This window comes from Aulonocara stuartgranti (assembly GCF_965226115.1).
Source record: "Aulonocara stuartgranti genome assembly, chromosome: 22".
NCBI classification, from domain to species: Eukaryota; Metazoa; Chordata; class Actinopteri; order Cichliformes; family Cichlidae; genus Aulonocara; species Aulonocara stuartgranti.
In genome coordinates this window covers 28979220-29003570 of record NC_138957.1, presented here as the reverse complement: position 1 = coordinate 29003570, position 24351 = coordinate 28979220, and the positions used below count along the sequence as shown (strand labels likewise).

General features: G+C 38.4%; 1 protein-coding gene across 5 annotated transcripts in view; it reads right to left on the bottom strand.

The window, feature by feature from the left end:
- Positions 1-24128, bottom strand: part of atp9b (ATPase phospholipid transporting 9B) — a 43694-nt gene extending 19566 nt beyond the window's left edge. For 2 of the 5 annotated variants that reach the window (XM_082522090.1, XM_082522091.1), the window contains exons 1-11: positions 24002-24128; positions 15613-15786; positions 11918-12068; positions 10674-10787; positions 10307-10415; positions 9655-9713; positions 8679-8730; positions 7293-7387; positions 5594-5674; positions 3752-3827; positions 2354-2430 (exon numbers count right to left, since the gene is read on the bottom strand). In XM_082522090.1, the coding sequence (XP_082378216.1) occupies positions 2354-2430; positions 3752-3827; positions 5594-5674; positions 7293-7387; positions 8679-8730; positions 9655-9713; positions 10307-10415; positions 10674-10787; positions 11918-12068; positions 15613-15786; positions 24002-24081 (1068 nt within the window). In that variant the 5' untranslated portion in view covers positions 24082-24128. Of the gene's footprint in view, positions 1-2353; positions 2431-3751; positions 3828-5593; positions 5675-7292; positions 7388-8678; positions 8731-9654; positions 9714-10306; positions 10416-10673; positions 10788-11917; positions 12069-15612; positions 15787-23495; positions 23568-24001 lie in introns of all 5 variants that reach the window. The other 3 variants (XM_082522092.1, XM_082522093.1, XM_082522094.1) reach the window with 2 other exon arrangements.
- Positions 24129-24351: the final 223 nt, after the last annotated feature.

Here is a 24351-nt window from a genome sequence, read left to right as displayed (position 1 = left end):
CTCTCAAGAAAAACAGACAAAAAAGGGGGTCAGAATTGTCTTTTATTTTTCGAGTGTATCTCCCAGCCAATGAAGCATGTGGGAAAAAGATGTCAAATAAAGAAGCGCCCTTCCCCTTTCTGGCAGTGCTCGCAGCAAAGCCCTGTACACAGAGGGCTTTCATCTGACGCACCACGCTTACAAAAACAGCAGAACATAACATCTCTCCTCTCTCAAATAAAGGAACTGCTCTGAAAAGGAGGGGAGGGGGCAGGCATATATAAAAAGCAGCAAAATTCCTCCACTGCCTAAACCCCCACCAAAACCATTCCCCTGAGGACTGGGAGAGCTGGGAGACCAGTGTGACTGATTTATCAGTTGGTGTTAAACTCCCAGTAGCAGAGTGGGGAAAGGGGAAGGGGTCCGAGTGAGCGGGTGGGCATCTCCCCACCCCAGTGCCTCACTACATGGTTCATGGTTGAGCTATTGAGAAAAATAGCGGGTTTGGGTGGATTAAAATGAAGAAAAATTAAGACAGAGAGAACAGTGCACGCCTGAAAAGCAAAGGATCGCCTTCTGCTTGAACAATGGCTAGTCTAAATTTTCCAAGCCTTGCCGGGGATCAGATGAAGTCATTATTCATTCAGTCAAGGGGGGAAAAAGGACTCAATTACCTCAACCTAAAGATGCTATCAATGAATAAAAGTGCATATTTTACTCCATTCATCTCCAAGCCATTAAAACTGAAAGGAATGATTCGATCTGCCTGTGTGGCTTGTATTTTAGCATGTGTGTGAAATCTGATGACGGACTGCAGACGTGGGACATGAATATTCATGAAATTAAACCCAAAGAATATCAGAGCTTCAGTCTTAGTGAACGGTTAAAGCTTAGAAATCTGGCCAAGAAGAAAGTCAAGAAAAATAAAATTGATCTTTGAGAAATTAGTAAACAAGTTTAGGTTTCTATTTTTCCAGAGCAACTCGCCCTGAGAAACACACGAGGAGAGCTGAGTATTGGAACTTGGATATAAACTTCAAAGAATCCTTATTGAGAAGTGGCCTCTTGTCAAATGACAATGTTCTCCCTCTTTACTCAGGAGTTTGTAACTATACTGCAACAAAGGGTGAATCTACGCCTGACGTCCTGTCAGATTGATCAAGCGCGGGCATCGTCCTGGTCGGTGTCACAACAGATTATATGAGACCAAAACGTTCTTGTGACTTTAGCCGCACTGTATCGACTTTCTCCCCCAATCTCCAGTCTCCATATTGGCACTTCTGACATCATCTCCTTGAAATATTGAATTCCTCTCAGCTGTCGGGCTTACACAAAACACTGGCCGGCTGTTCGACCGGCCACATCAGCGTTCTAAATAAAAGACACTGGTGTCAAAATGGTGCTGCAGCAGGACGGGGTTATGTTATGCCACGGAGAGCTTTAGTAGGTGACAGCTGGAAGTGACAACTTTGCGTGTTAAAGTCACTGCATGGTAGATTCAGTTTAGCTAGAAAAGGAAAAAAAAAAAAAAAAAAAAAAAACCTCTGAGATCTTGTTTATTGCTGCCTCTATCAGATGACCTCTGTCTATCTAGCCAAAACATCTTCCAGGTAAAATCGTATATTTAGCATAAAATTATTCACTTCAATCCGGAGACAAAACGCTCAATGGGGATTCTATGAGATTAACTTGGTGTTGAAAATGTCATTTAAATCCTCAGTTAGTTAATTTCCCTTTTGGTTAATTAGCAAATGGTACTGACCTTTCGCGCTGACAGGCCCAACTTTATCTAGAAAGTCAAGGTTAAAAAACCACCTTGTCGTAGTGATTGATTAGTGATCAGAGGTGAGAGGGAACGAGATGGCATGAGGAGAATTTGGGATAGAAGATACTTTGTTTGAGGTGATTTATCCACTAGAGCTTTTAAACGTTTATGATGGAAACACCACAAGGGGACTCCATGTTTCTGAGTTATACCTTGCAAGCTGGTTTAAAACCTATAGAGGATATGCTTACAAGAACATTTTATTTTGTCCAAAATTCTGCTGACATCAGCAATGTGACTTTAAAAACAGCCAAAATAAATCATTATTTGATACAATACAGAAGCACTTAAAACAAAACTAGATCCAGTGTAAAAAATTATGATTGTTTCTTCTGCCGTTTGTCTTCATTTTAGTGAGGTAACTAAATCAAATGGGGGAAACAGGAGGATCTTAAGCAAATTTCAGACATTTTTAACAATTAAGCGTTAATTGTAACAGTTTAAATATTTATAATTATATTTCTAGTATACCACTTGACATTATTTGTATAGGAAACTAGAAAAAAAACCTTAGATTCAAAGCTACAAAAAACAAAAAAAAGCATTCACCTTGTTCTTGGCATAGGACGTGTTCAGTACGCTTCTGGTCTCTTTGCCTGTGTAGATCACCACCCCTATCACCGTGCCTGCCAAAGATAGAGACAAGGAAAGTAATGCTGCTCATTAACTGAACCTCACCCCCACCATCTCACACGCACACGGACACACAAACACGCACACAACACACACAAATATGCATGCACACACTCATCTTGGTCAAGTAAGACGAACTGCATGAGAGGAAACACAATAAGGCTGAGCTGAGGCAGTTTTGTCTCATTGCCACTCAAGCCAACAGACAGGAGTTTAATACGCTTAGACACTCGGGGCCTTCAGCCACCCTATGGAAGCTCATAAAAGCTGATCAATACGCTGCCATCTTTATTTGCCAATTCATTACAGTGGCCTTATTAAAAAGGATTAATGAGTCATTAATATTAAATGAGCCTAATGGCAGAGCAAAGACACTAATAAACCTAAATACAGGCTCTGAAATCCCCAAACTATAAAAAAATGGCAAGAAAGTTACAAATGGATAAAAAAAACAAAACAAGGAAAGTAAAGTGCAGGCACAACAGAGACCAGCAGCCACAGGATCAGAGGAGAAAGGTGATGAATTGCTCCTGTTGACTTCTAACTCCAGAAATATTGAGCGGTGTGACAAATGGTCTGTGTGGCTCAGCATGCAGAGGGGCTTCAATCTGAATATGCGAGCAACTAATTCTCCTGTCACAGCTGGACTGAGGCCCGTAACCGTGTGAATACACAGTGATCTGGGCCAGATCAAACGCCCTGAACGCTACTGTAGAGGAGAGAGGTGTCTGTCAGGAAGAGTCTTGTGAGGGACAATGACATTTCTAAGCAGAGATGATGTAACGAGTCTAAGTCAGGCTTTCTGTGCCACTGTGTGTGTTTGCTCTTCTGGTCAAGGTCAGGCCAGAGGGGAGAGCAACACCACAGATCAATGCTGTGGCCATCACTGGGAGCGTCACAAACACTCTCAACTGACACAACCATTTCTGCCAGAATGGCTTGGCTGAACTGAAGGAGGACCACCTCCATCGTGGGTTTTATTAAGCAAATATCTATTAAATCAAACCGATTGCTCAAGGTTTAAACCCATGAATTCTCTTTGCAAAACTTGAGCACTGCACTCAGGAAGTGTGAGCAACAAATTTAGAAAATGCATAAAATAAGAAAAATGAAATATGAGTCAGTGCATGTTTCTGAAAACATTTACACAGACATGCATTCACATCTTTAGGTTGATGTTTAGCAATAATAAAAAGTGTCAGAAGGTGAAATTAAACTGGAGGTTTTTAAAAAAAACATCCAGACAAGCAATATATTTGTGATTCACTTCAATTTAAAAAAATGAAAAGGCTCCAATAGCTTTCATTTACTTACCAGATGCAACTACGGTGCTGGCCCAAAGAGTGTTTTCAATGCTGAGACTCTCATGGATCTGTGGGTCCGTGTCTTCCTGCAAATAAACAAATTGGCATAATTAGGACTTTAAATAACTCTTAACTGGTGGTTTGAAATGAAATTATATTTAGATACAAATTAAATTCTACATATTACTAGTACAAACTTAATATGCTTTTTGTTTCTTCCTTTTTGTGACACTTTGTTGTGTGTGAGAAAAAACAAAGCAAACAAGAATCCTGAGACATGGAAAACTTCAACCAAAGAAGCTTCGAGCTTCAAAGAAATACCTCGACGCAGTGAATTTATTTCTGCAATTAGCCACCTTCTAATTAGTATTTCTCAGTGTGGCCCTCAGGCAAACAAACACAAAAGTAGCACCACAGATGAATTTCACTCCAGTGACTTTAATAGTAAAAGACAATTTACTGCAGTTAAACATTTTATTCTCACCAAAAATAAAATAATGAAGACAAATTTTATTTCAACTTTTACAAACTGTAAAAAACATTAATCTGATTTCTAATAATTGAAATCTTTATTTTGTTTTGTGCAAGAGGCTCTAAGATCACCACTTTATTTTTTAATAACAATAATGATCTTAGCTTTATTACATAAAAGTGTGTACTATCTGATAACCATTATTTAATAAAATTGCAATGAAAAAACTACATTTCCCAATTGATTGATAGATTTTTTGACAATAATTAAAAGGAAAAAGCTGAAAAGTTTGTTTGGAAAGAACAGAAATGGTTAAGAGACCCCAGCTCAGACGGTGCATAGCTTGACCAGGATGGCTGAGCTCTGCTGTGCCATTAATTTTCTCAAGCACCCTGCACAGTTGTGCCGACTATAGCAATACAGTAGTCCTCTTACCTATACTTTCACTAGATTTGGCATGGCGATAGAGGCTCCTTTTAAAAAAAACAGTATAGAGTGTTCAAGTAGATGAGATTTTAGTGATAAATAAGCCCCTTGAGAGCCTCTTGTTTCACCCTCCCCGTTTCACCCTTCTCTCTTAAATAAAGACAAATGCTGAAAATGGCTTGAGTCAGGAGTGCAGAGTCAAGGCTCCAGTTTCGGCTCAAATTGCCTGCCCGATATGATAATTATGATACCTAAGCACCCACATCCTGTCAATCCACTCAAACATGGGAAGAGGTGCATGAAAAATAAATGGCAGTTTGCAGAATGCTTGACCGCTCTGACATTGGCATCACAGTACGGTGTTCATAACTGCAGAGGGTCTCAATGAAGACCACAGAAACAAAGCCACTATATCCGTCTCAGGAAAAAAAAAGAAAAAAGAAAGAAACTCTCATAAATAGGTAAGTTCATTTGCTGCGGATCTGTGGGAACCCATTTTTTTCCCATCCTGCTCAGACTAAAAGCACACGCTATGCAAAGGAAGGCCGTGGAGGATGAATGAGCGCAGGAAGTGCTCGCTCACTAAGCCTGGTGTGTGGCCAAGAGTGAAGACGGACCACAAAGCCCCCCTTTGTACTGGAGCTCTCCTCTCTGTGGGGGCTGCGCTAATCTGCTATTAATAAAAAAAAAAAAAAAGGAAAAAAAAAAAATCACTGAGCAACAAGCAAGACAGGATGGATAGAGCTGGAGCTGCAAGAACCTGCCTGTGATGTAAGAGGCATGCCTGCTGGAGATAACAACAGGCCCAGATGGACACACAAGCCCCTATTGTTGTCACTTGTCAACACATTGCGGTGATACACATCTTCTATGTCAATCCACGTTCTATAGAAAAATCTGCATTTCTTTGAGATTTGTTTTACAGGTTATAAATATGTCAACGAGCTACTGTACCCTTGTGAAATTCCCCTCGAAACTGTGGATGTCCAGCTGAGGCTTCTGGGCGTAGACGTAGGCGCTGATAGAGAAGAGATCCTGAGACAAGAAGACACGACAGAGGTGCCATTTAATTAGTTTGAAAATGAGACACAGCCTCATTTAACTAGGTTATATGAGTGAGCAATTCTTCTGAAAACTACAAATGGAAAAGAGACCAGCTGTTTTCAAGGGAGAGTAAAAACTGTGTTAGCATTTCAGTATTTTACAGTCTGTTGCACTCAAACTAAACACCTTATTTGGAAGTGAAAATATGTTAGAAAAATATACTTTAAATTTGAAAATAAAAGCCTCACTAATTTCTATTAGAGCAGAATAATTGGATATTGCAGCAAATATTGTTTAAAATAACATATTGCTGGAACTTAAGTCTTAGTTAATATATATGTGATGTACTATAAAGCGTGTTGTGTAATAATAACTTTAGCACAGTTGCTCAAATAAATAAGACCGATCTTGCTACACGAGCAAAACCTTTAGTATGATCTTTTGTTTCTTTGGCAAGATTTAGTAAAACAAACAGAGAATCAACAGAGTCAATGAAGGGAGTACTAAGATAACAGCACTTCCATAAATGTAGGATCTGGCTTCTTAACAAAAGAAGGAAACAAACTCAGGAAGTCACAACAATCACCACTGAATCACGACCATTCAATCATCTGTTCTCTCAGTCACCCTGACAAATAAGACTGCAGCCTAAGGCCTGTCAAGCACCCAATAGCAGCCTTCCCCCCTCTTAGTGGAACAAAAATTGATTGTAAATATTAAATTATTCAGGCAGGAATGCAGCGCGTGGAGCCTCGGCAGCAGTTAGGCAGGCCTCAGCTGTGCTCAGATAGTGTTCTCCTATCGAGAACATGGGCAGAGCGGTTAAAGAGGAGCAGGGAAGATTATTTTACTGAACCCCCAATGGAGAGTTATGTTGCTCCAGCATTTTAGAGACAAAAGCACAGAGTTGGTGCAGCGATGATTTAGAGACAGCAAGTATGGATGGTGATGGAGGAACAATACATGACCCTGATGAAAGTCATTAGTTTAAATATAGAAACAACAGCATAATTAGCAGATGTTTTACTGGAGTTGTGAACATATAAACTATTATACCTTCTCAGTGGGTGTAGACATGATGATAATTTAGTGCTTATATTATAAAAGTTTCTACGTAAGATGGGGGGACATACTTGATTAGTTAGGACCTCAACTATTCAGTCAGCAACCCTTCTTGTTGTGAAAGCGCATCAAACCAATTTACTTTAGCTCCTAATATTCTCTGGCAAATGAACAATCTTTTAATGAAGTATAAAAGCGAGGCGTGTTAACAACGCGAAAACTGGCTCAACTAAAGACAGCTTGTGCCATCTTCGGGTGCCTTGAAACCCAATACAGAAGCCGTGGCTCAATCATCAAATGACTTGCTGAAACTTTAATTATCTGATTGCATTAAGTGGCAACAAAAAAACAAAAACTCAAATCTGAAGTGTTGGGTATCATCTCCAGTTAAAGGAAGCTGCTGTCAGGTTCAGACTGTTCCTGCCGTCTGTCATCAGTGATTAGGTTTCCATCACAGCACAGACATTCGATGAGCAGCGCTGTTAGTGATAACTCAACACTCATTCACAGACAGTTTGTTACCAGAGATTCACTAACGTATCCATACCCCTACTGCTGGCAGTCGTTGTGTGCAGCCAACAGCAACTTTCAGTTTCCAGTCTGTTTCTCCGTCCAGCTGATCTGTTCTGATAAAACACGAACCTGGAAAAACACAAAAGCTCTCAAAGACTGCACAGTTGTTGTGATTGCATACTTTGCATTGCTCTTTCACACTGAAAGTGGGGTACAGATACTTATTCATGTAGCCATGCTTACTGGTTTGTTGTGTTAATTGACTTTCCCATATAAGACAAATAGATTATAACTCACGTTTAATCCAAAAAGCTTTTCTTCTGAAAATGACAATTTTTCTGTGGCATTTTGCATGTTTTAACACACATTATAATGTTATTACTTATTAGCAATAGACTTTAACATTTGCATTTTTAGAAACCTGACAGTGACCAAAGTTTAAAAAGTATATCCTGTGGATTAAACAATTAAAGGCCAAAACCATGAGACTGCTTTGTTGAACCAAAAAACATGCTTGAAAAGCATGCTTCCACATTACCATGTGCTAAAGAACGTAAACATATTCGCAGCACATAGAAATTGTCTTAATCTAATAACTTGAGCATTAATACAGAACCTGTAGCACAACAGAAAGCCTCTGTGGTTGCTGTGAACACCGCAAAGCCTGATAAAAATTGAGCAGTGGTGACCTGTATTGATCTGAGGCAATATTACATATGAAACTGATGGATGAGAGCAACTATCTGACAGAGAGGGTAAAAGGGCAACTATAAACCATCCCTGGAGGGTTAAGTATCATGGAAAACATTAACACAAGTGGGATGATTCATGCTTTCCCTCTGCAGTAATGGCAGGTCAGCTTCTCACGTGACACCACTGGGATGTGAGGGTGTATATGAGTATGTGAAAGACAAAATATATGAGCCTGTGTGCGAAAGAGAAATATGTTATTTTATGTGGATGTGTGTGGGCGTGTGAGTTAGAGACAAAGACATCAACAACTTCCTGCCAAGCTTATTGACATATCAAAGATTGATGGAAATGATGCCACTCAGAAAAGAGCCAGGATCTGATGCAGTTCATTGATTAATTAGAATTTGCATCGTCAGTCACCCAAACAAATCATATGAATCACAGGGTGACTTGTCAAAGGACTAGAAGTGTAGGGAAAAGTCACATTTCTCACCTAAATACACTTGACTCAGCTGGCTGAACTGCCACAGAGAACACAAAAGTTCAACTGTAAGCATTCTTTGTGTTATTTTTTTGGAAAACATACCGTTACAGGTGTGTACAGGTAATGCTGATCTACTTGCGTCTCCAGCATATTTTGTCCTGCTTTACAATGGCTGATTAAAAAATAAAAAATAAAAAAAATAAAAATAAAAAAATAAAACAGACCCGGAGTTCATCTGCTCACCAGTTTTTTCAGATGTCCTCAGGAAAATCATATCTGCAGGAATCCTTTGGTTCTAGGAAAAGAAGAAGAAGAAAGGAGGAAAATGTTAAAGGTGGTGTGTCATTGAGCACTATCCCCTCCAAATCGTCCTGAATAATTAAATATGGTCAATACCCTGACGTGAACTTCACTTTATGTGAATCTAATGCACAGCAATGAAAATTTTAAAATGGACTTAGTGTGCTTTTCACCATTTTACTTCACATATATCACTGTAACAGTGGTGTATAGGAAAGGACCCAAAAGCACAAGTTTCACCCTAAATACTCTGTTTTAGACAGTTTTTTTTTTATACTCTTGGCTGTGTTTGATGTCAGTGAGAGAGGATTTCCCTCAGACAGTTATTTCAGGTGCACAGCTCTGGGGTTTTGAGCACAGAAACCAACTCCTAGTAAACAAACCAATTTGTTTGGGAATAGCAGCCAATCAGATGAAAGTGGTCTAGAAAGACAGGGTGGCATTAAAGGAAGAGAAGGAAAAAAAATATTAAGAGTCCAAGAATAAAAATTTGGAGCTGGAATTGACCTAGAACCAAACATCACAAATTGATCATTTTTAATTAAATTTTTAGAATTGAGAATGTATCTTAAGTTTCAAAAAAATAAAACACATTTCCCACCGTACTGTTTAAATCAAATCCATTAATCTGTTTTATAATATCTGCCTGTTAGCAAAGATGCAAATGCTTATAAAATAAGCTCAAGCTAATGTTTTGAAGGATTTAGAACCTTTTTGTGGTTGCTTTTACTTTTAAACAAACATCTTTTCATCGTATATGAAAATAAATTCCAAAAATGTCGGCTAAACTATCAAATTCCTATTTTATATATTTTAAATAGCTTAAAAAAATGAGTCAAATCAGCACCTATCAAGCAAATACACCTAACTGAATCCTTCCGTGCAGAGGCATCTAGAGGTAAAGACAGGAGAGATTTACCTTCTCCACGATGATCAGGTCTCCAACTTGTATGTCTGAACTTTTCACTTGAATTTTACCTAAGGAAAAGCACAGAAATTGTGAAAGACTCTAGACTTGTATTCTGAAATACCTTCAAACTAAATTATGTCATGAAATAAAATGCAGATATTGATTTTTGGCCCATGGAAATGATGCCGACTCTTAAAACCACAGCCCACTTTTTGCTATTGCTCTTTTTTCCCCCCTTCTCACCTTCTAATTGATTGATTATCTCCAGCTTGATAACGTAATACCCTTTTGTTTTCATCTCTGGTCAGAGTCAGACAAAAACAATGACATAGAAGGTCACTCTCAATTAAACCACCCCAATATCCGCTGAGAACCTTCCTCTTTCACTGCGCTTGCATGCACAAACATGTACATATGTACACGGTGGCTGTGAAGTGCTACAATCAACACAAGGCACAGATCTTAGGTGTTTATAAATTTGAAGGAAAAAAAAAAAAAGACTCAATGCAATTACAGTGAGAAGAATGACTTCTGTTGCAAGTGTAAAGCCATCTTTTAATTGCATGGAGCCTCAATCATTGGAATAAGAGTCTTCATAATGTCAGCAAACAGCTAGACGAATAAGGTGGAAGGTGAATAGGTCTCTAGTTGTCTCACTAACCTCTCACTGTCAGTTTGCTGTAGAGTTGAGAGTTCATCTCTTTGTCTCGCTGATAACGTCTCACTTCGTCCACAGCCTCCCGCACCATTGTGACAGCTAGCACAAAACCCTGATCGACAAAGGAGTGCTTTAAAAACTGAGTTTTATCAATAATAAAATCCATTCATTTAAACTACACTGGCATTTGCTTAACATTAACAAATTGGAGCAGGTTCTCACTTAAAACTGTTGCAATAGTAAAAAGTGGAAAAATATGGGTTTATTCTCTTGCTGAATTCCAATAGTACGACTAATTTGGCTTCACTGTACATTTAATTTAGTTGCAAACAACTTGATAGATCAAAAATAAATACATAAAAACATTTACCAGAGGTGCCCAATATGTGTACAAGTATCCGATTTTCAGTGATGGCACAAACTGCGAGCAGGCCACCACTAGAAAATAAAGATTGAGGAAGAACTTGAACTGCTGGTAGAGAACCTGAGAGGGGACAGAAGACAAAGATTCAGCGAGGTGAGTGAACATGTCAGCAAGGTGAGTCAAAGATGACGACAGCTGCAGACAAGATAAAAGAGGATGCAGCAGCAGAAACAAACCAGACGGGATGGGTTACTGTACACGTTCCAAGAGGGAACAAGATACATGTTAATGCTGTTAACTTTACATTAACCTAATGGAAACTCTGACACTTTGAGAACGTCTGTTTCAAATGGCACGCAGGGTGCAGATTTCAAATGTAAGGGCAACTAGGTACGATGTCAGTGCCTAAAACTTTCAAGAATAATCCTGCACTGCGTGACCAAAGCTTCAAATGAAGGAGGAAAACAGGCGCATTGTGTTGATAAATCAACATGAGGTTGACTCAATCAGATACCATTTCAGGTGGAAATCACCAGAGACGCTCTTATATTACACATACCAAAGTAGCTCTTGTGAGCGGCTCAAGCTTCTTTGCTAATGTGCCATCTATCACCAGGGAGATCGCAGTATTCTAGTCATCTAAGGTCAAATTTTGAATAATGTTTGCAATAATGAGAGTCCAGTGTCTAGTCACAGATTATCAGAGACAATGGGATCAATGCACGACGCTCTACAGTTAATGAACCTCCTGACCTTTAGGGGAAAATGCATACTGCTAACTCAATTCGTGTGTATTTAATAATTCAAAGTGGAGGGAGAAAAACAGCCGTTTTGTTCACCGTCGACGAGAATATCTACGTCTCTAATAGACAGTTGACATTTAATGGCCTGGGCTGAAGGCAGCCCTCTTAATCAAGGAACCATTTGCTTTTTAATAAGTAACTCTGATGGATCTCTATTGTTCCCTACAGAGTAAACCCTTAACTTAATGACAGAATAGTTAACAATGAGATCCAGTGAAAGCTCCTGTGCATTACAGTCTGTTAATCAGTGAAAATAAATGACCGATTTCAACTGAAAGGATGAATTTGTACTGTAGACACTATAAAGACTGGGAGCATGGACTCGATAAAAGGAAAAACTGCTGCGTTAAGAGCAAAGATCAGGGCACGAAATGCGAATTCAGTTACCAAAGCAAGACAGTTCATTTGAAGCAGGCTACAGGTTGTGTGGGAGCTACTGCCACTCACCCCAGGCACAAAGGTGATGATGTTGTATTTCTGGTTTTTGATGGCATTTTTGGGGTACTTCTCTTCACACTTCTCAGGGCAGCCGAGCCAAACTGTCCTTGCCTTCAGCTCCTTCTTCCTCCGACATATATGAGCCAGACAGTCACAGCAGCTTACAAAAGAAGATGTCAATATGATTAAAAACAGACCAAAAAAAAAAAAAAAAAAGCAAAAATTACAACAACAAGACAGAACTGCCTTTATGGCTTTTTGGGGATATTTTTTTGTACCAGGGGAGTCAGAAAGTTCCACACTAGGTCACAAAATAAATTTAACAGATGATTAAAAGGAAACATCTTACATATATAAAACAGTTTATTTTTTCAGGTTTTTTCAAAATAAGAAAAAACATTTTTGAAAACCTAAAATTCAACTTAATATTTGTCACAGCAACCAGAGTCTAAAACGTATTTTCAGCCTTCTTACATTTCAGTAATCACTCTGTAACTGCGCGAGTTTGTTTTTAAATCATTATTGATGTCACAAATTCTCAAAATTTTCTCCGGACACATAGAGCTTAAAATAATAAAGATAAAAATATAACCAATAAACAGAAAATAAACTCTGTGGTAATACACGACTTTGAGGATCTCTGTCGAGTTTGCACAACACAGGATACAAATTTAAGCAATACATAGAAAAAGCGATTAAAGCAAATCTGTGATTTTGCCCTTCCTTGCTTACAATGCTTAAACAGTGCCAGCTCTAGCACTGTGCAGTAACGCCACTAATAGCTCCCTACTAATTATATCAGTACATGTGGTAATCCATTGGGCTTTTGTAACTGGAGGTGGGGGTTTCCAAAGTAAAGCCAGCTTCTTTGTGGCAACAGTGGTGCACACTGAGTGAATATGTCTATTCAAACATGTTCATTTAAATGAGGGGGTTGTGCAATGGGAGAGGATGGTATGGCTGCTGCTGATACATTGAGACAACACAACTGTCTTCCCTTAAAAATGAAACAAAAATTTACATTAGTAATATAAATGTGAGCGATAGAGAGACTCAACTAGCTCTATAAATATCAATAACTCACAATTCAACAGCAACTGTGTGTGTAAACATATATAAAAAAAAAAAATACTATATATAAAAGAAAAACAATTCTTATCCAAACTGCAAACACGAACCAAACAGCAGGCCATCTTATTCTCTTCATTTATATTCTGCAATAAATAAAGAAGCAGAAAAAGACATTTTTACTTTTTCCTTAGATTCACCAGTTTTCTTGCATCTTTCACCAGTTTCCTGTTTTTCTGCAACTACAGTGACGCAACCGTGACGTCCACTTCAAATTGGTTTATTCATTCTCATTAACGTTCTCAGCTGTTAAACCATTAGTAGCCATGGAGCCTCACAGCTGTGTTCTGCTGCGTCCTACAGTACTGATGTGATTTATATTCCAGGTCTCATCAGTGTAAATTAGATCTTCAAGGCTTTTTTTTGACCCACTTGTATAAAGAGGTCCTTTGCTTTTAACGCTATGAATCATCTAAAAAGGTTAGCATCTCTCCTGGTGGGAAATCCCTTGCTAATTATGTTAAAAGTCAGACAAGTTCAGAGCTGGATAATCAATTTAAGCTTAAGAGTCAAACATGTTGCATGTATATAACCAAACTACTGCATGAAATTGGTTGACACGCATTAGTTTTGTTAGTTTTACCCAAACAGCAACCTCTGAGGTTAAAAAGAAGGCAACATAAAAAAAGCTAAAAACTGCAGTCCTACCAGTGGCCACTTGGGGCTGATTCAAAAAGTGAATCAATTCCCATGATATACATGTTAAAATGTAAGTTTGCAATCTGGTACAATTGGTAATTTCCTCCATCATAACAACTCCACACTGAATCATTTTTGGATACTATCAAGGCTTAAAAATAGTGGAGCGTTGCTTCGACTGACACGCGTGCCTGTGCCTTACTTTTACTGAACTTCCATTTTTAATATTTTATTAGTTTGGTACTGAGCACTGAGAAGCCGATATTTATGTTTATGTGTTGCACCTCCACAGTTAACAAATGCCAACACAGCAGCAGATGTAACAACTTGACTTTTATATGCAGTTTGTAGTTTTACCCCTAGTCCATTTCTGCTTGTATGCACTAACATCATTACCACCATATTATCAAAACTCAATAACGACAGACGGGTTCAGATTGACATTTACTTTTCAAAAAGTAAGTGACTTTCCATCAACCTGGTAATGACTACAATGGGGGCTTATCTCCCATATCTGATATCAAACGCAAACAGTGGCATAGTGTGCGGGTAAATTTCAATGAGAGCAGCGTGATCTGAGCATGACCTAAACTGGCACCTGGGGGGAAAGAGGGGAGAGTGTCAGTGTATACCGTCATGCTGAACGGCTTGGCTTTTCCACATTTTAAGCAACTTGGCAAAACATGAAACTAAATAAATCAACTTTGGTAAAAAGTCCTGTTTGTATTGGCCTCGACGTTCTCTGTCTCTGTGCACTCTGAGTCCAGATTCATAAGAGCGATTATTTGAGCAAATGAATGCTATTCAAATAATATGCCATTTGAACAGTCGGGGCTTATTCACTGTGAATTATTTGTGTTTTATAATCCCACACTATGCACACATAAAATTACTGGAAAGCATCAAACTGGTCAGCTGTGAAAAATCCGATTTGTTCATTAGTGGGGGGATGGGGAGGGGGATCAATATGCAGCTTCAATTGGACACGTACCACTACCAACAAAACTGAACTGAAAACCGAATATGCTATGAAATTGCAGCAGCGGTGAATGTTACGTTTTGGGCACTGGAGTACTACACAAACAAGTGTTTATAAATGTACACAAACAAACAGTCCTCTTAGCCTGAAAGGAGCGTCGTTAGAGGGCAAAACCTGTCAAATAAATCATTAGTCGGATAAACCACCCTGTTCTGTTTGACCTGAAAATCTTTTTGGACTGATGGTGCGCATCGAGGAACCCGACCAAAAAACATGCCCTTATCCTCTCTTTGCACTTCATGCACAGCTACCGGTGCGTTTGAAATCCAAACTGATCATCACAAGCATGCTTGCTGACATTATACAATACGCTTGCATTTACAGAAAGACTCTCGGAAATGTTAAATGTCCAGTTGGACTACTCTAGTCTGTAGATTAAAAATAAGGCGACATCAGTAAAGCATTTGGCAAAACATATCCGAGTATTTTGCTATGAAAATATGTTATTTAGCAAAGACTACTGGGCTACAAGCACAATCCATTTTATATCCCAGAGTGAACTTGCAATCTATTTTTGTGTGTTTACAGATCTGTTATGGACAAGCTTCTATTACAAATATTATTCAAGTAGTCTAATTGCTAGAAACTTATATTACAGGTTCCTTTAAGTTTATTTAGAAAACATTCAAGAAGGTGGTGCAGTGTTTGGCAGAAGGTAAAAAATATGTGGTTGCAGCAGAGGTCAGAAATAGAAACTTCACTAAAAACATGGTTAATCTATTTTTGCTTTAAAATGCTTTCATTGAATTTTCCTATTAAAAAATAGCAGGGCTTGAGTGAATAATCAGAAAACACCCAGATACATAAACCCAAAATGTAAACTATCAATATTTTGCCTAAACCGTCACTATAAAAAAATCATTAAATCAACATATTAACAACAATGGTGCAGAGGTACCTCCCACACAGGACTTTCCATCCTCCCAGGAGGAACCAGGCGAGGCCACTCTGTCTCTGATTGACTCTGGCCCGGGGTAGAGTCTGGTAGTCGCTCTCGTCATTCTCAAAGCCTTCCTCCGACATCATCAGGGGCATTTCATCCAAGTTAGAGGGCTCATCTTCTAAAGAGTATCTGAAAGAACAGTAAGCTGTGTTAGGAAGACTCAGTTACTTTGAACGAGGGTAAGTATGTGTGTTGGAGAACAATTTTAGAAACATGCTGAAATGGATAAACAATTTAAATATAAAATTATGACAACACGATAAAGCAACTCTTGTGCTTCATTCCTTTTTGTAACAGTGTTTTCATTTGTTTTAGTTGTAAAATTCAGCATCTCATAACTGTGCCAACCACTGCACATGAAGTCTGATGTGTACAACTCAATCTGTGGTCCCTGACGTGAGTGGCAAAAAAAAAAAAAAAAACTTGTGTTCAGATTGTGTCCAAAAACACAAATGAATAAGGTCTTAAGTATTCACATTCTCTGCTGAGACTGTACTAAAAATAAATAAATTTTGAAAAAAAAAAAACTGTCAAAGTTCACTTTACTAGTTTAAAAAAAGAAAAAAGTACTCTATTCATTACATTAAACTCAACCTTTTTAATCTTAAATCGCAAAAACAGTATATCCAAGCAGTGTGAACAAGTAACAGCATCTATGACCAACTTTATACTTAAGGAAATCTCAAGGTAAAAAAATAAATAAATACTAAAAAAGCACTTCAAAGTACAAGATGTGCAAGATTCAGTGAGAAAAGCCAAGATTAAAGCTAGTTAGAAGGGCAGAGCCAACAGCACTTTCACATAATAAACACTAAAAACACCGTTGAGAAGATATACTACCTTATTCATGAGACGCTCTCTAATAAATGTCTAGATTCTTATAAGAAAAAAAAAAAACAAAAAACACATTGTGGTCACGTCAACCCTGCAATGACCTCAATAATATTTATAGTGACGTTGCCAGATTACGTGATGAAAATGAGGATGCCAATTAAATATAGCAGTAAAAGATTCAGAGTCTCATATCAGCAACAGGCAAAATAAAGCTGAAAAGATTAATAACATTTTTCTGATCAATGTCACATACAAGTACTGATCTTCCATGTATTATACTGAGGTGGATGTTCTGAGTAAATAAAATTTACTGTACTAAAAAAAAAAAAAAAAAAAAAAAAAAAAAAACCCCTAACAAACAAATCTGAATTAATTCAAATTTAACATCATTCAATTTTAACATTTGGGGAGGTTTGTGTTTTGCTTAGATTTTTTTTTAATTAAACTTCAAATCTCATTTTAGAAACCAGAACTTATTTTTATCAAATACATTCAGAAAAAAAAATACAATATAAGCAGACTGAAAGGTCACTCCACTGTACAAGAGTGTCCTTTATTGAAAATAAATAAATAAACGTGGACATGCGCGCAAGCAAACGTAGCATGAGCAGGATTAAGAGCTTAAGGTCCAAACTCACAGATGCGGCCCTCCCCAGCAGTAAAACATTTAGACGCCTGCTGTAGCCAGACTTTGTTTGAGCTGAGAGCGTCTGCAACTTTAGTTGAAGGACCGGAGATAATGCCACTTGGTTAAGAGGACTTTCTGCTACAAAACAACCTGTTACCTATTTATAACCCATATGAACAGAAACTCCCAAAGCTCTGTTTCTGAACAAGGGAAGAAGGTGTGCACCACCAGGCTTGGCTGGTTTATACATTCACTTCATTGTCTCCACAAAATCAACACCCTCTATGATGATGGTGTTTTCCATAAAATACAACCCTATTAACACAATTCAGCCTCACCACAAATAGAAATAGAAATTTTACAAGAGTAAAATTCATCATACAAATCATAAAACAAATATTTGTTATAATTATTTCTTGTGTAGCAACTACTACCAGTTAATGTATTTGTTTTGGTTCCTCACTTCTAAAAATCACAGTTTGGACAGATCACAGTCCAGACCATTTCCCCCCCCCCCACATGCTTATAGTATTTGTTTCTTTATTTATCATTTAAAAAAAAAAAAAAAGTATTTTCTGTCAAATAAAATTTGGTAGAACTAATCTTAAAGTTTGTTTCATTTATATGAGATTTTGAATATAAAAAAAAAAAAAAAAAAAAAAAAAAAAATTGCAGCGCTTTTTTTTGTAAGTCCAACAACATCTGAGCCAAGAGAAACATGCCGGTAACAAATGCTGTAACTTAGCCAAACAGGAATCTGTTCATGCTTATATCCTGTCATGATACACCCATATTTCTGCACAGCAAAGTGCTTATCACATATAGTTTGGTACAAAAAATAAAGTTCCTCATACAACATCCTGATCATTTTCAAATAACTGAGTCATAATGAGAAGAAAGTTCTCCTGAGTTGTTCAAAGTTTTCTTTTGGCACTTTGAGCATCAAAAAGAGGTGCCATTTATTCTAAGGGACTACAACAGGGGGGTTCATGAATATGGCATTTACTTTTTTTAAACACCAAAACGAGTATCCTACTCTTTCTGTTAAATGAAGGTAAGCTAAATAACTCTGTCTCTATATAGTAATGAAGTTCAGCTGCAAGCAATTAATTTTTAATTGTCATATAAGAGTGTAACCCAGTTCATTTTTGTAGCAACAATTTATAGATGTCCACTAAAAACACAAACAAACACACACACTAAGTTATTATTTTAAAAGTCCAGTTACATGCATACACATACCAAATGTGTTTGAGTGATTACGGCTATTGAAAATATAAACTGCTTATTAAAATAACATAAGTGAGTGAAGGTATTTAGTATTGCAGGCCTGCTGATGGATGGATTAAATCCCTAAAGAAGTTTGATAAACTGTAACACCAACAAATGTCCTGGATTTGCAGCATGATCTCAGGAGCCTTTTTATAGCATGAGGCACTAAACTAAATACATTTATGTTCAGCTGTATTTGCAAGAACCCGTTTGAGTTTATTACTATCAGAAATAACAAACCTAAGAAAAGAGTTTTTTTTTAGGGTTAAAATTTAAGATTTAAGTCAGGATTTTGGCATTTAGTTGTCATGTCCAAAATTAAGGTTCTGAGACTTGGGAATGCAAGATTTTCATTCAATATCTTCACAAGCACAGTCAAACACATGGCTGCTGTCACTGTAGGGGAAATACTGACATTCAAGAACAACTTCTAGTGAGAAACAAAAGTAAGACCTGTTCATTCAAATGACTTCACACACTCAGCACTGCACTTCAGTGTCTTGTAAAGGTTGTGTATTGATCCTACACAGAGCTTTGCAGACTAGTATCCGCATGTTGCATCAGTGTGTTGTCATCAATGGTTATGTCAAAAATACAACTACTACTGGCTACTTTTTGTTTGTTTTGGGTGTTTCTTTTGATTACAGAAGTGAAAACATACAAAGAAACCAAATGTTCAAAACCACCAGAACAGTTCACTCCAACCACCATTTGTACTTCTTTATTTTTGACCTTTGATTCTTTTCACACTTTTTCCCCTTCATGGTGAACTCTGCTGTCAATCCATTGTTTGTTCAAGCAAATCTTTCAATCAATCAGCACACATCCTGTGCATAGCATCACCACCTTCAGAGTAAGCAGTGTTTTTTTTGTTTTTTTTAAGAGCACTGCATCCAAGGACACTTGCATTGGTCACATACCCCAAATCCTTCCCTTCATAGCCAAAGACCCAGCTATGCCAAGTCTGAACCTGATGAGCAGAACAGTCGATACAGGTACACAGATTTCTCAAGTTATAACTAAACAAACACTGATTGAATGACAATATGCAGGGAGATGAACTGTTAAAGAGGATAAGAAAAAAAAGACTGTTTTAGACAGATCTATAAACATAAAGGTAGTAGTGTTAAACTGTAAATATTGTGCTCAAAGCTTTGAGTCATATGATCTGGGAAATGTTTCACTGTTACCAAAATGTGCGATATGTTTACACACCATTCGAACTTGCTAAAAAAAAAAAAAAAGTGGATTATTAGCCAGTGTTTCTTGCGATGGAACACCCACATCTGATTACATAATAACTCAAGCCTGTGGGAAACGTGGGCTGCTTTGTAAAAATGTTTTCTGCCTCTCCGGTGCAGCGTTGACGGTGTTGCCAACAGTTGCTCAGAGTGTCAGTGGGAAAGCATTCTCCATCAGCTTCAGGACAAATGCTTTGGAACAGTTTGAGAAAATCAGCTCTCATCATTCCTCTACAGGGATCAATAAACTGCCACATTAATTTCATCACTATCATGAGAAACGAGTTCAGCGTGGCAGAGGATTTTCCCAGGAAGTCCAAGTTTAAATGTACTTTTAGCCATAGTAGGAGATATAGTAAAATTAGACACAACTTACAGGTCTTAGAAACAAAGTGGGATTTATTGTCCTGTCCTGAATCCCTGCCCTCGTGGCAACATAGCCGTTTGCGTTTTTACACTGGTGTGCACTGGTGTTTCTGCTTCGATGCACTTCAAGTGAAACTAAGCTCTTTATTTTAGACTTGGTGCTGACAAATTTAGAGAAATAGACTCAGTCTAACATGAACTGCCAGAGCTACACTGGCAGAATACAAGCCATTTTATCGGCATAATAAGCAAGCTAGATACAACTCTACCATTTTTCTTTCAGTGAGGTACCATCCCCTCACCCTTCGAGTCAGTCACAGCAGATAGATGCCCCTTGCTGGTTCTGCTGGATATCTGTTCCTATTAAAAAGGAGTTCTACCTTCCTACTGTCGCCAAGTGTTAACCATAAGGGATCTGATTGGTGGGGTTTTATTTGTAATATCATATGGTTTTTTACCCTTGAATGTAAATGCCTTGAGGAGATTACTGTTGTGAACGGCAACTACAGGGAGTGCAGAATTATTAGGCAAGTTGTATTTTTGAGGAATAATTTTATTATTGAACAACAACCATGTTCTCAATGAACCCAAAAAACTCATTAATATCAAAGCTGAATGTTTTTGGAAGTAGTTTTTAGTTTTAGCTATTTTAGGGGGATATCTGTGTGTGCAGGTGACTATTACTGTGCATAATTATTAGGCAACTTAACAAAAAACAAATATATACCCATTACAATTATTTATTTTTACCAGTGAAACCAATATAACATCTCCACATTCACAAATATACATTTCTGACATTCAAAAACAAATCAGCGACCAATATAGCCACCTTTCTTTGCAAGGACACTCAAAAGCCTGCCATCCATGGATTCTGTCAGTGTTTTGATCTGTTCACCATCAACATTGCGTGCAGCAGCAACCACAGCCTCCCAGACACTGTTCAGAGAGGTGTACTGTTTTCCCTCCTTGTAAATCTCACATTTGATGATGGACCACAGGTTCTCAATGGGGTTCAGATCAGGTGAACAAGGAGGCCATGTCATTAGTTTTTCTTCTTTTATACCCTTTCTTGCCAGCCACACTGTGGAGTACTTGGACGCGTGTGATGGAGCATTGTCCTGCATGAAAATCATGTTTTTCTTGAAGGATGCAGACTTCTTCCTGTACCACTGCTTGAAGAAGGTGTCTTCCAGAAACTGGCAGTAGCTTGACTCCATCCTCAACCCGAAAAGGCCCCACAAGCTCATCTTTGATGATACCAGCCCAAACCAGTACTCCACCTCCACCTTGCTGGCGTCTGAGTCGGACTGGAGCTCTCTGCCCTTTACCAATCCAGCCACGGGCCCATCCATCTGGCCCATCAAGACTCACTCTCATTTCATCAGTCCATAAAACCTTAGAAAAACCAGCCTTGAGATATTTCTTGGCCCAGTCTTGACGTTTCAGCTTGTGTGTCTTGCTCAGTGGTGGTCGTCTTTCAGCCTTTCTTACCTTGGCCATGTCTCTGAGTATTGCACACCTTGTGCTTTTGGGCACTCCAGTGATGTTGCAGCTCTGAAATATGGCCAAACTGGTGGCAAGTGGCATCTTGGCAGCTGCACGCTTGACTTTTCTCAGTTCATGGGCAGTTATTTTGCGCCTTGGTTTTTCCCACACGCTTCTTGCGACCCTGTTGACTATTTTGAATGAAAATGCACATCCCCTAACATGCTTAATTGCTAGTAGGCTTTCGAGCCTATACAGCTTGGAGTAAGACAACATGCGTGAAGAGGATGATGTAGACAAAATACTCATTTGCCTAATAATTCTGCACTCCTTGTATATAAAACTGAATACTTTTGCCTTTTAATATACTGCAGTTGAATTGCACATTACTACCACCCACTACAAAACACCTTTTACAGTTGCTGAGGTCTGTGATTTATGTGTGCACATGGGACAATACAATCCTTCTAAGGTTGTGCCACCTTCCACAATAATATGGGGTGCATATTTTTACATTATAAAAATGTGTCATTAATGTGATATCAAGGATAGAGCTGTGCCAGGTGTTTACAATACTTAGTGCGAACAACAACAAGTGTAGCCCAGACATCTCTGACAGCAAGAGCCACATATCAGCCTCTGACGACATTTTAGAAACGAACTACTTCAACAGCCTCCAAAAAAAAAAAAAAAAGCACAATGCTTTGCAGAATAAGCAAGAAAACTGTCTCTGCTAAAGGTGGAAACAAACTCGTTTCTCCACTTGAAGCAAAAAACACACCATCCAGTAAAACCAGGCTATGAAAGACGAGATAATAGCAGCTGGTGAGGAGTGACCCAAAAGTAAACAAATGACTCACTGGAGCACTCACTAGTTGCACTTCATATGACAGGAAGAGCTAGTGGAAAAGTAGGGTTTTAAGCAACTGGCTGATAAGTCTGACCCAAGACACAACATCCCCAAGTATAAAATATATTTTAATTTCAATACTGTGGAGGCTCCTGAGATGTTGCATGGTTTATTTGATTTAGTTATTGTTGAACTAAAGGATAAAGCATTTATGTTATAGTTTGACTTAAAATTCCCATTAAAAACACTACCTAGGCCACTTTTTTTTTTTGCTTACAGTTGATTTAAACTGTGTTGCTACATATAATGTTTTGTCACTGTTATTGCATTGTAATGTTAGTGCTGCTGTTGGCACCTCGGAGCAACAAGTTTCAGACTTTGATTTAGGCAGTCTGTCATCAATGACTGAAGCTCACTGAAAAAGAAGGCTGGAAAATTCTGTTTACTTTGTTTGATGAATGATAAATTGACCTGTACCCTTAACCTGTACCCTCAGTAAACACTTTACTGACCCATTTATGGTTTCACTTAAGTTTTAATCCTTTCCGCCACAACTTGATGTTTTTTGTAAAACGTGGTCCCTATTAGTGTAAAAAAAAAAAAAAAAAGATAAAGATAAAGCAGTCTTTTCACTACGGCATACCTGTCTTGTATTAGCAAGCAGTACCTCTCTGTTTCTCAGCCCATAAGGCATCTTAAACTGCTAAACCATCATGTACTACTAGAAAACCTTTAGTTTAGCTTTAGATTTTTATACAAGTCCCTGTTTTGATTACAGTGGTGTACAGCACTCAAAAATCTACCATAGGAATTCAACTAGGTTGTAATCTTGTGTTATTGAAACTATAACATTCTAATACTCATTAAACTAACCAGCCAATCCTTGTGCCCTATGGGTGGAGGCATTGTCATCCTAAAGAAGATCACTAGATGTTTTTCACCACAGGAAGAAGAGAAATTTTTATTATTTTTGCCGTGACCAAAGGAGACAAGTGGACGTGAAACATACTAGGACATTTTCTACTTAAATCTTAACTTGGCCACCAAATTCTAACCCTGCAGGGGTCGAGGTTTTACCTTCCACCTTTAATTAGCCACTTGCCTATACGTTAACATGACCCAAAGCTATTTGCTGTGGATGCTCTTGAACTACAAGTACCTTGTTATGCGCCTACTTCGCTTCCTGTCCATTCCTCACCCTGAGGACTGTGTTAGCTCATCTTCCTCCATTCTGAAAGATGAGCAAGATGGTGAATCACGACTACAGAAAGTAACTATCTTCATATATCATGTGACGTAGTACGCCAGCACAGCTATCATGTGACTTTAAATGAAAAGCCCGAGGGAACACAGCAGATAACTATCACTAACATATGCTACACTGACAGGCTGAATTATGGAACTTGTAAAAAAGCAAAAGCACATATTGCGCAGGTTTCTAGCGTTACCTGGGGCGGTGTGATAAAATTAAACAGCTGTCAAAGCAGAAACCGCTAATGAGCTGTCAACAGCACTACTAGCAAAACAAGCTAACAAGCACGACCCCCGTACACAGATCCGAGCCCCGGGAAGCAAAAGCAAAGCAAAAACACATAAACGTGTCAGACAACAAGACTGTCGCTTTAGTGCGAGACAGAAAAAACAGCTCAGCTACCCCGTCCATACCTTGAAAGCCTGGCTGAGTTGTAATACGGGATTCTCTTCGAGTTCTTCCGCACCGGATTTAACGGGATGCTGTCAGCCATCTTGGCTGGGCAGTACCTATGCGATGCCACGCAAAAAGCGTAGGGATTTGTGCTGCATTCGCGTGGCATTTAAAAATGTCGTAGTGATGAATGTCAAGCCAGGAAAAAATTGCTTCACTAATTTAAGATTAGAGAGCACAAACTGGGTGGGCGGGGGGTTCATCTCACGCAACGCTTGTTTTGCGCAGCGTGTGTGCAAAAAAATAAATAAATAAATAAAAATAAACAAAGTGGGCTTTTTCTGAATGTAGCAATGCGAAAACTGCGCTT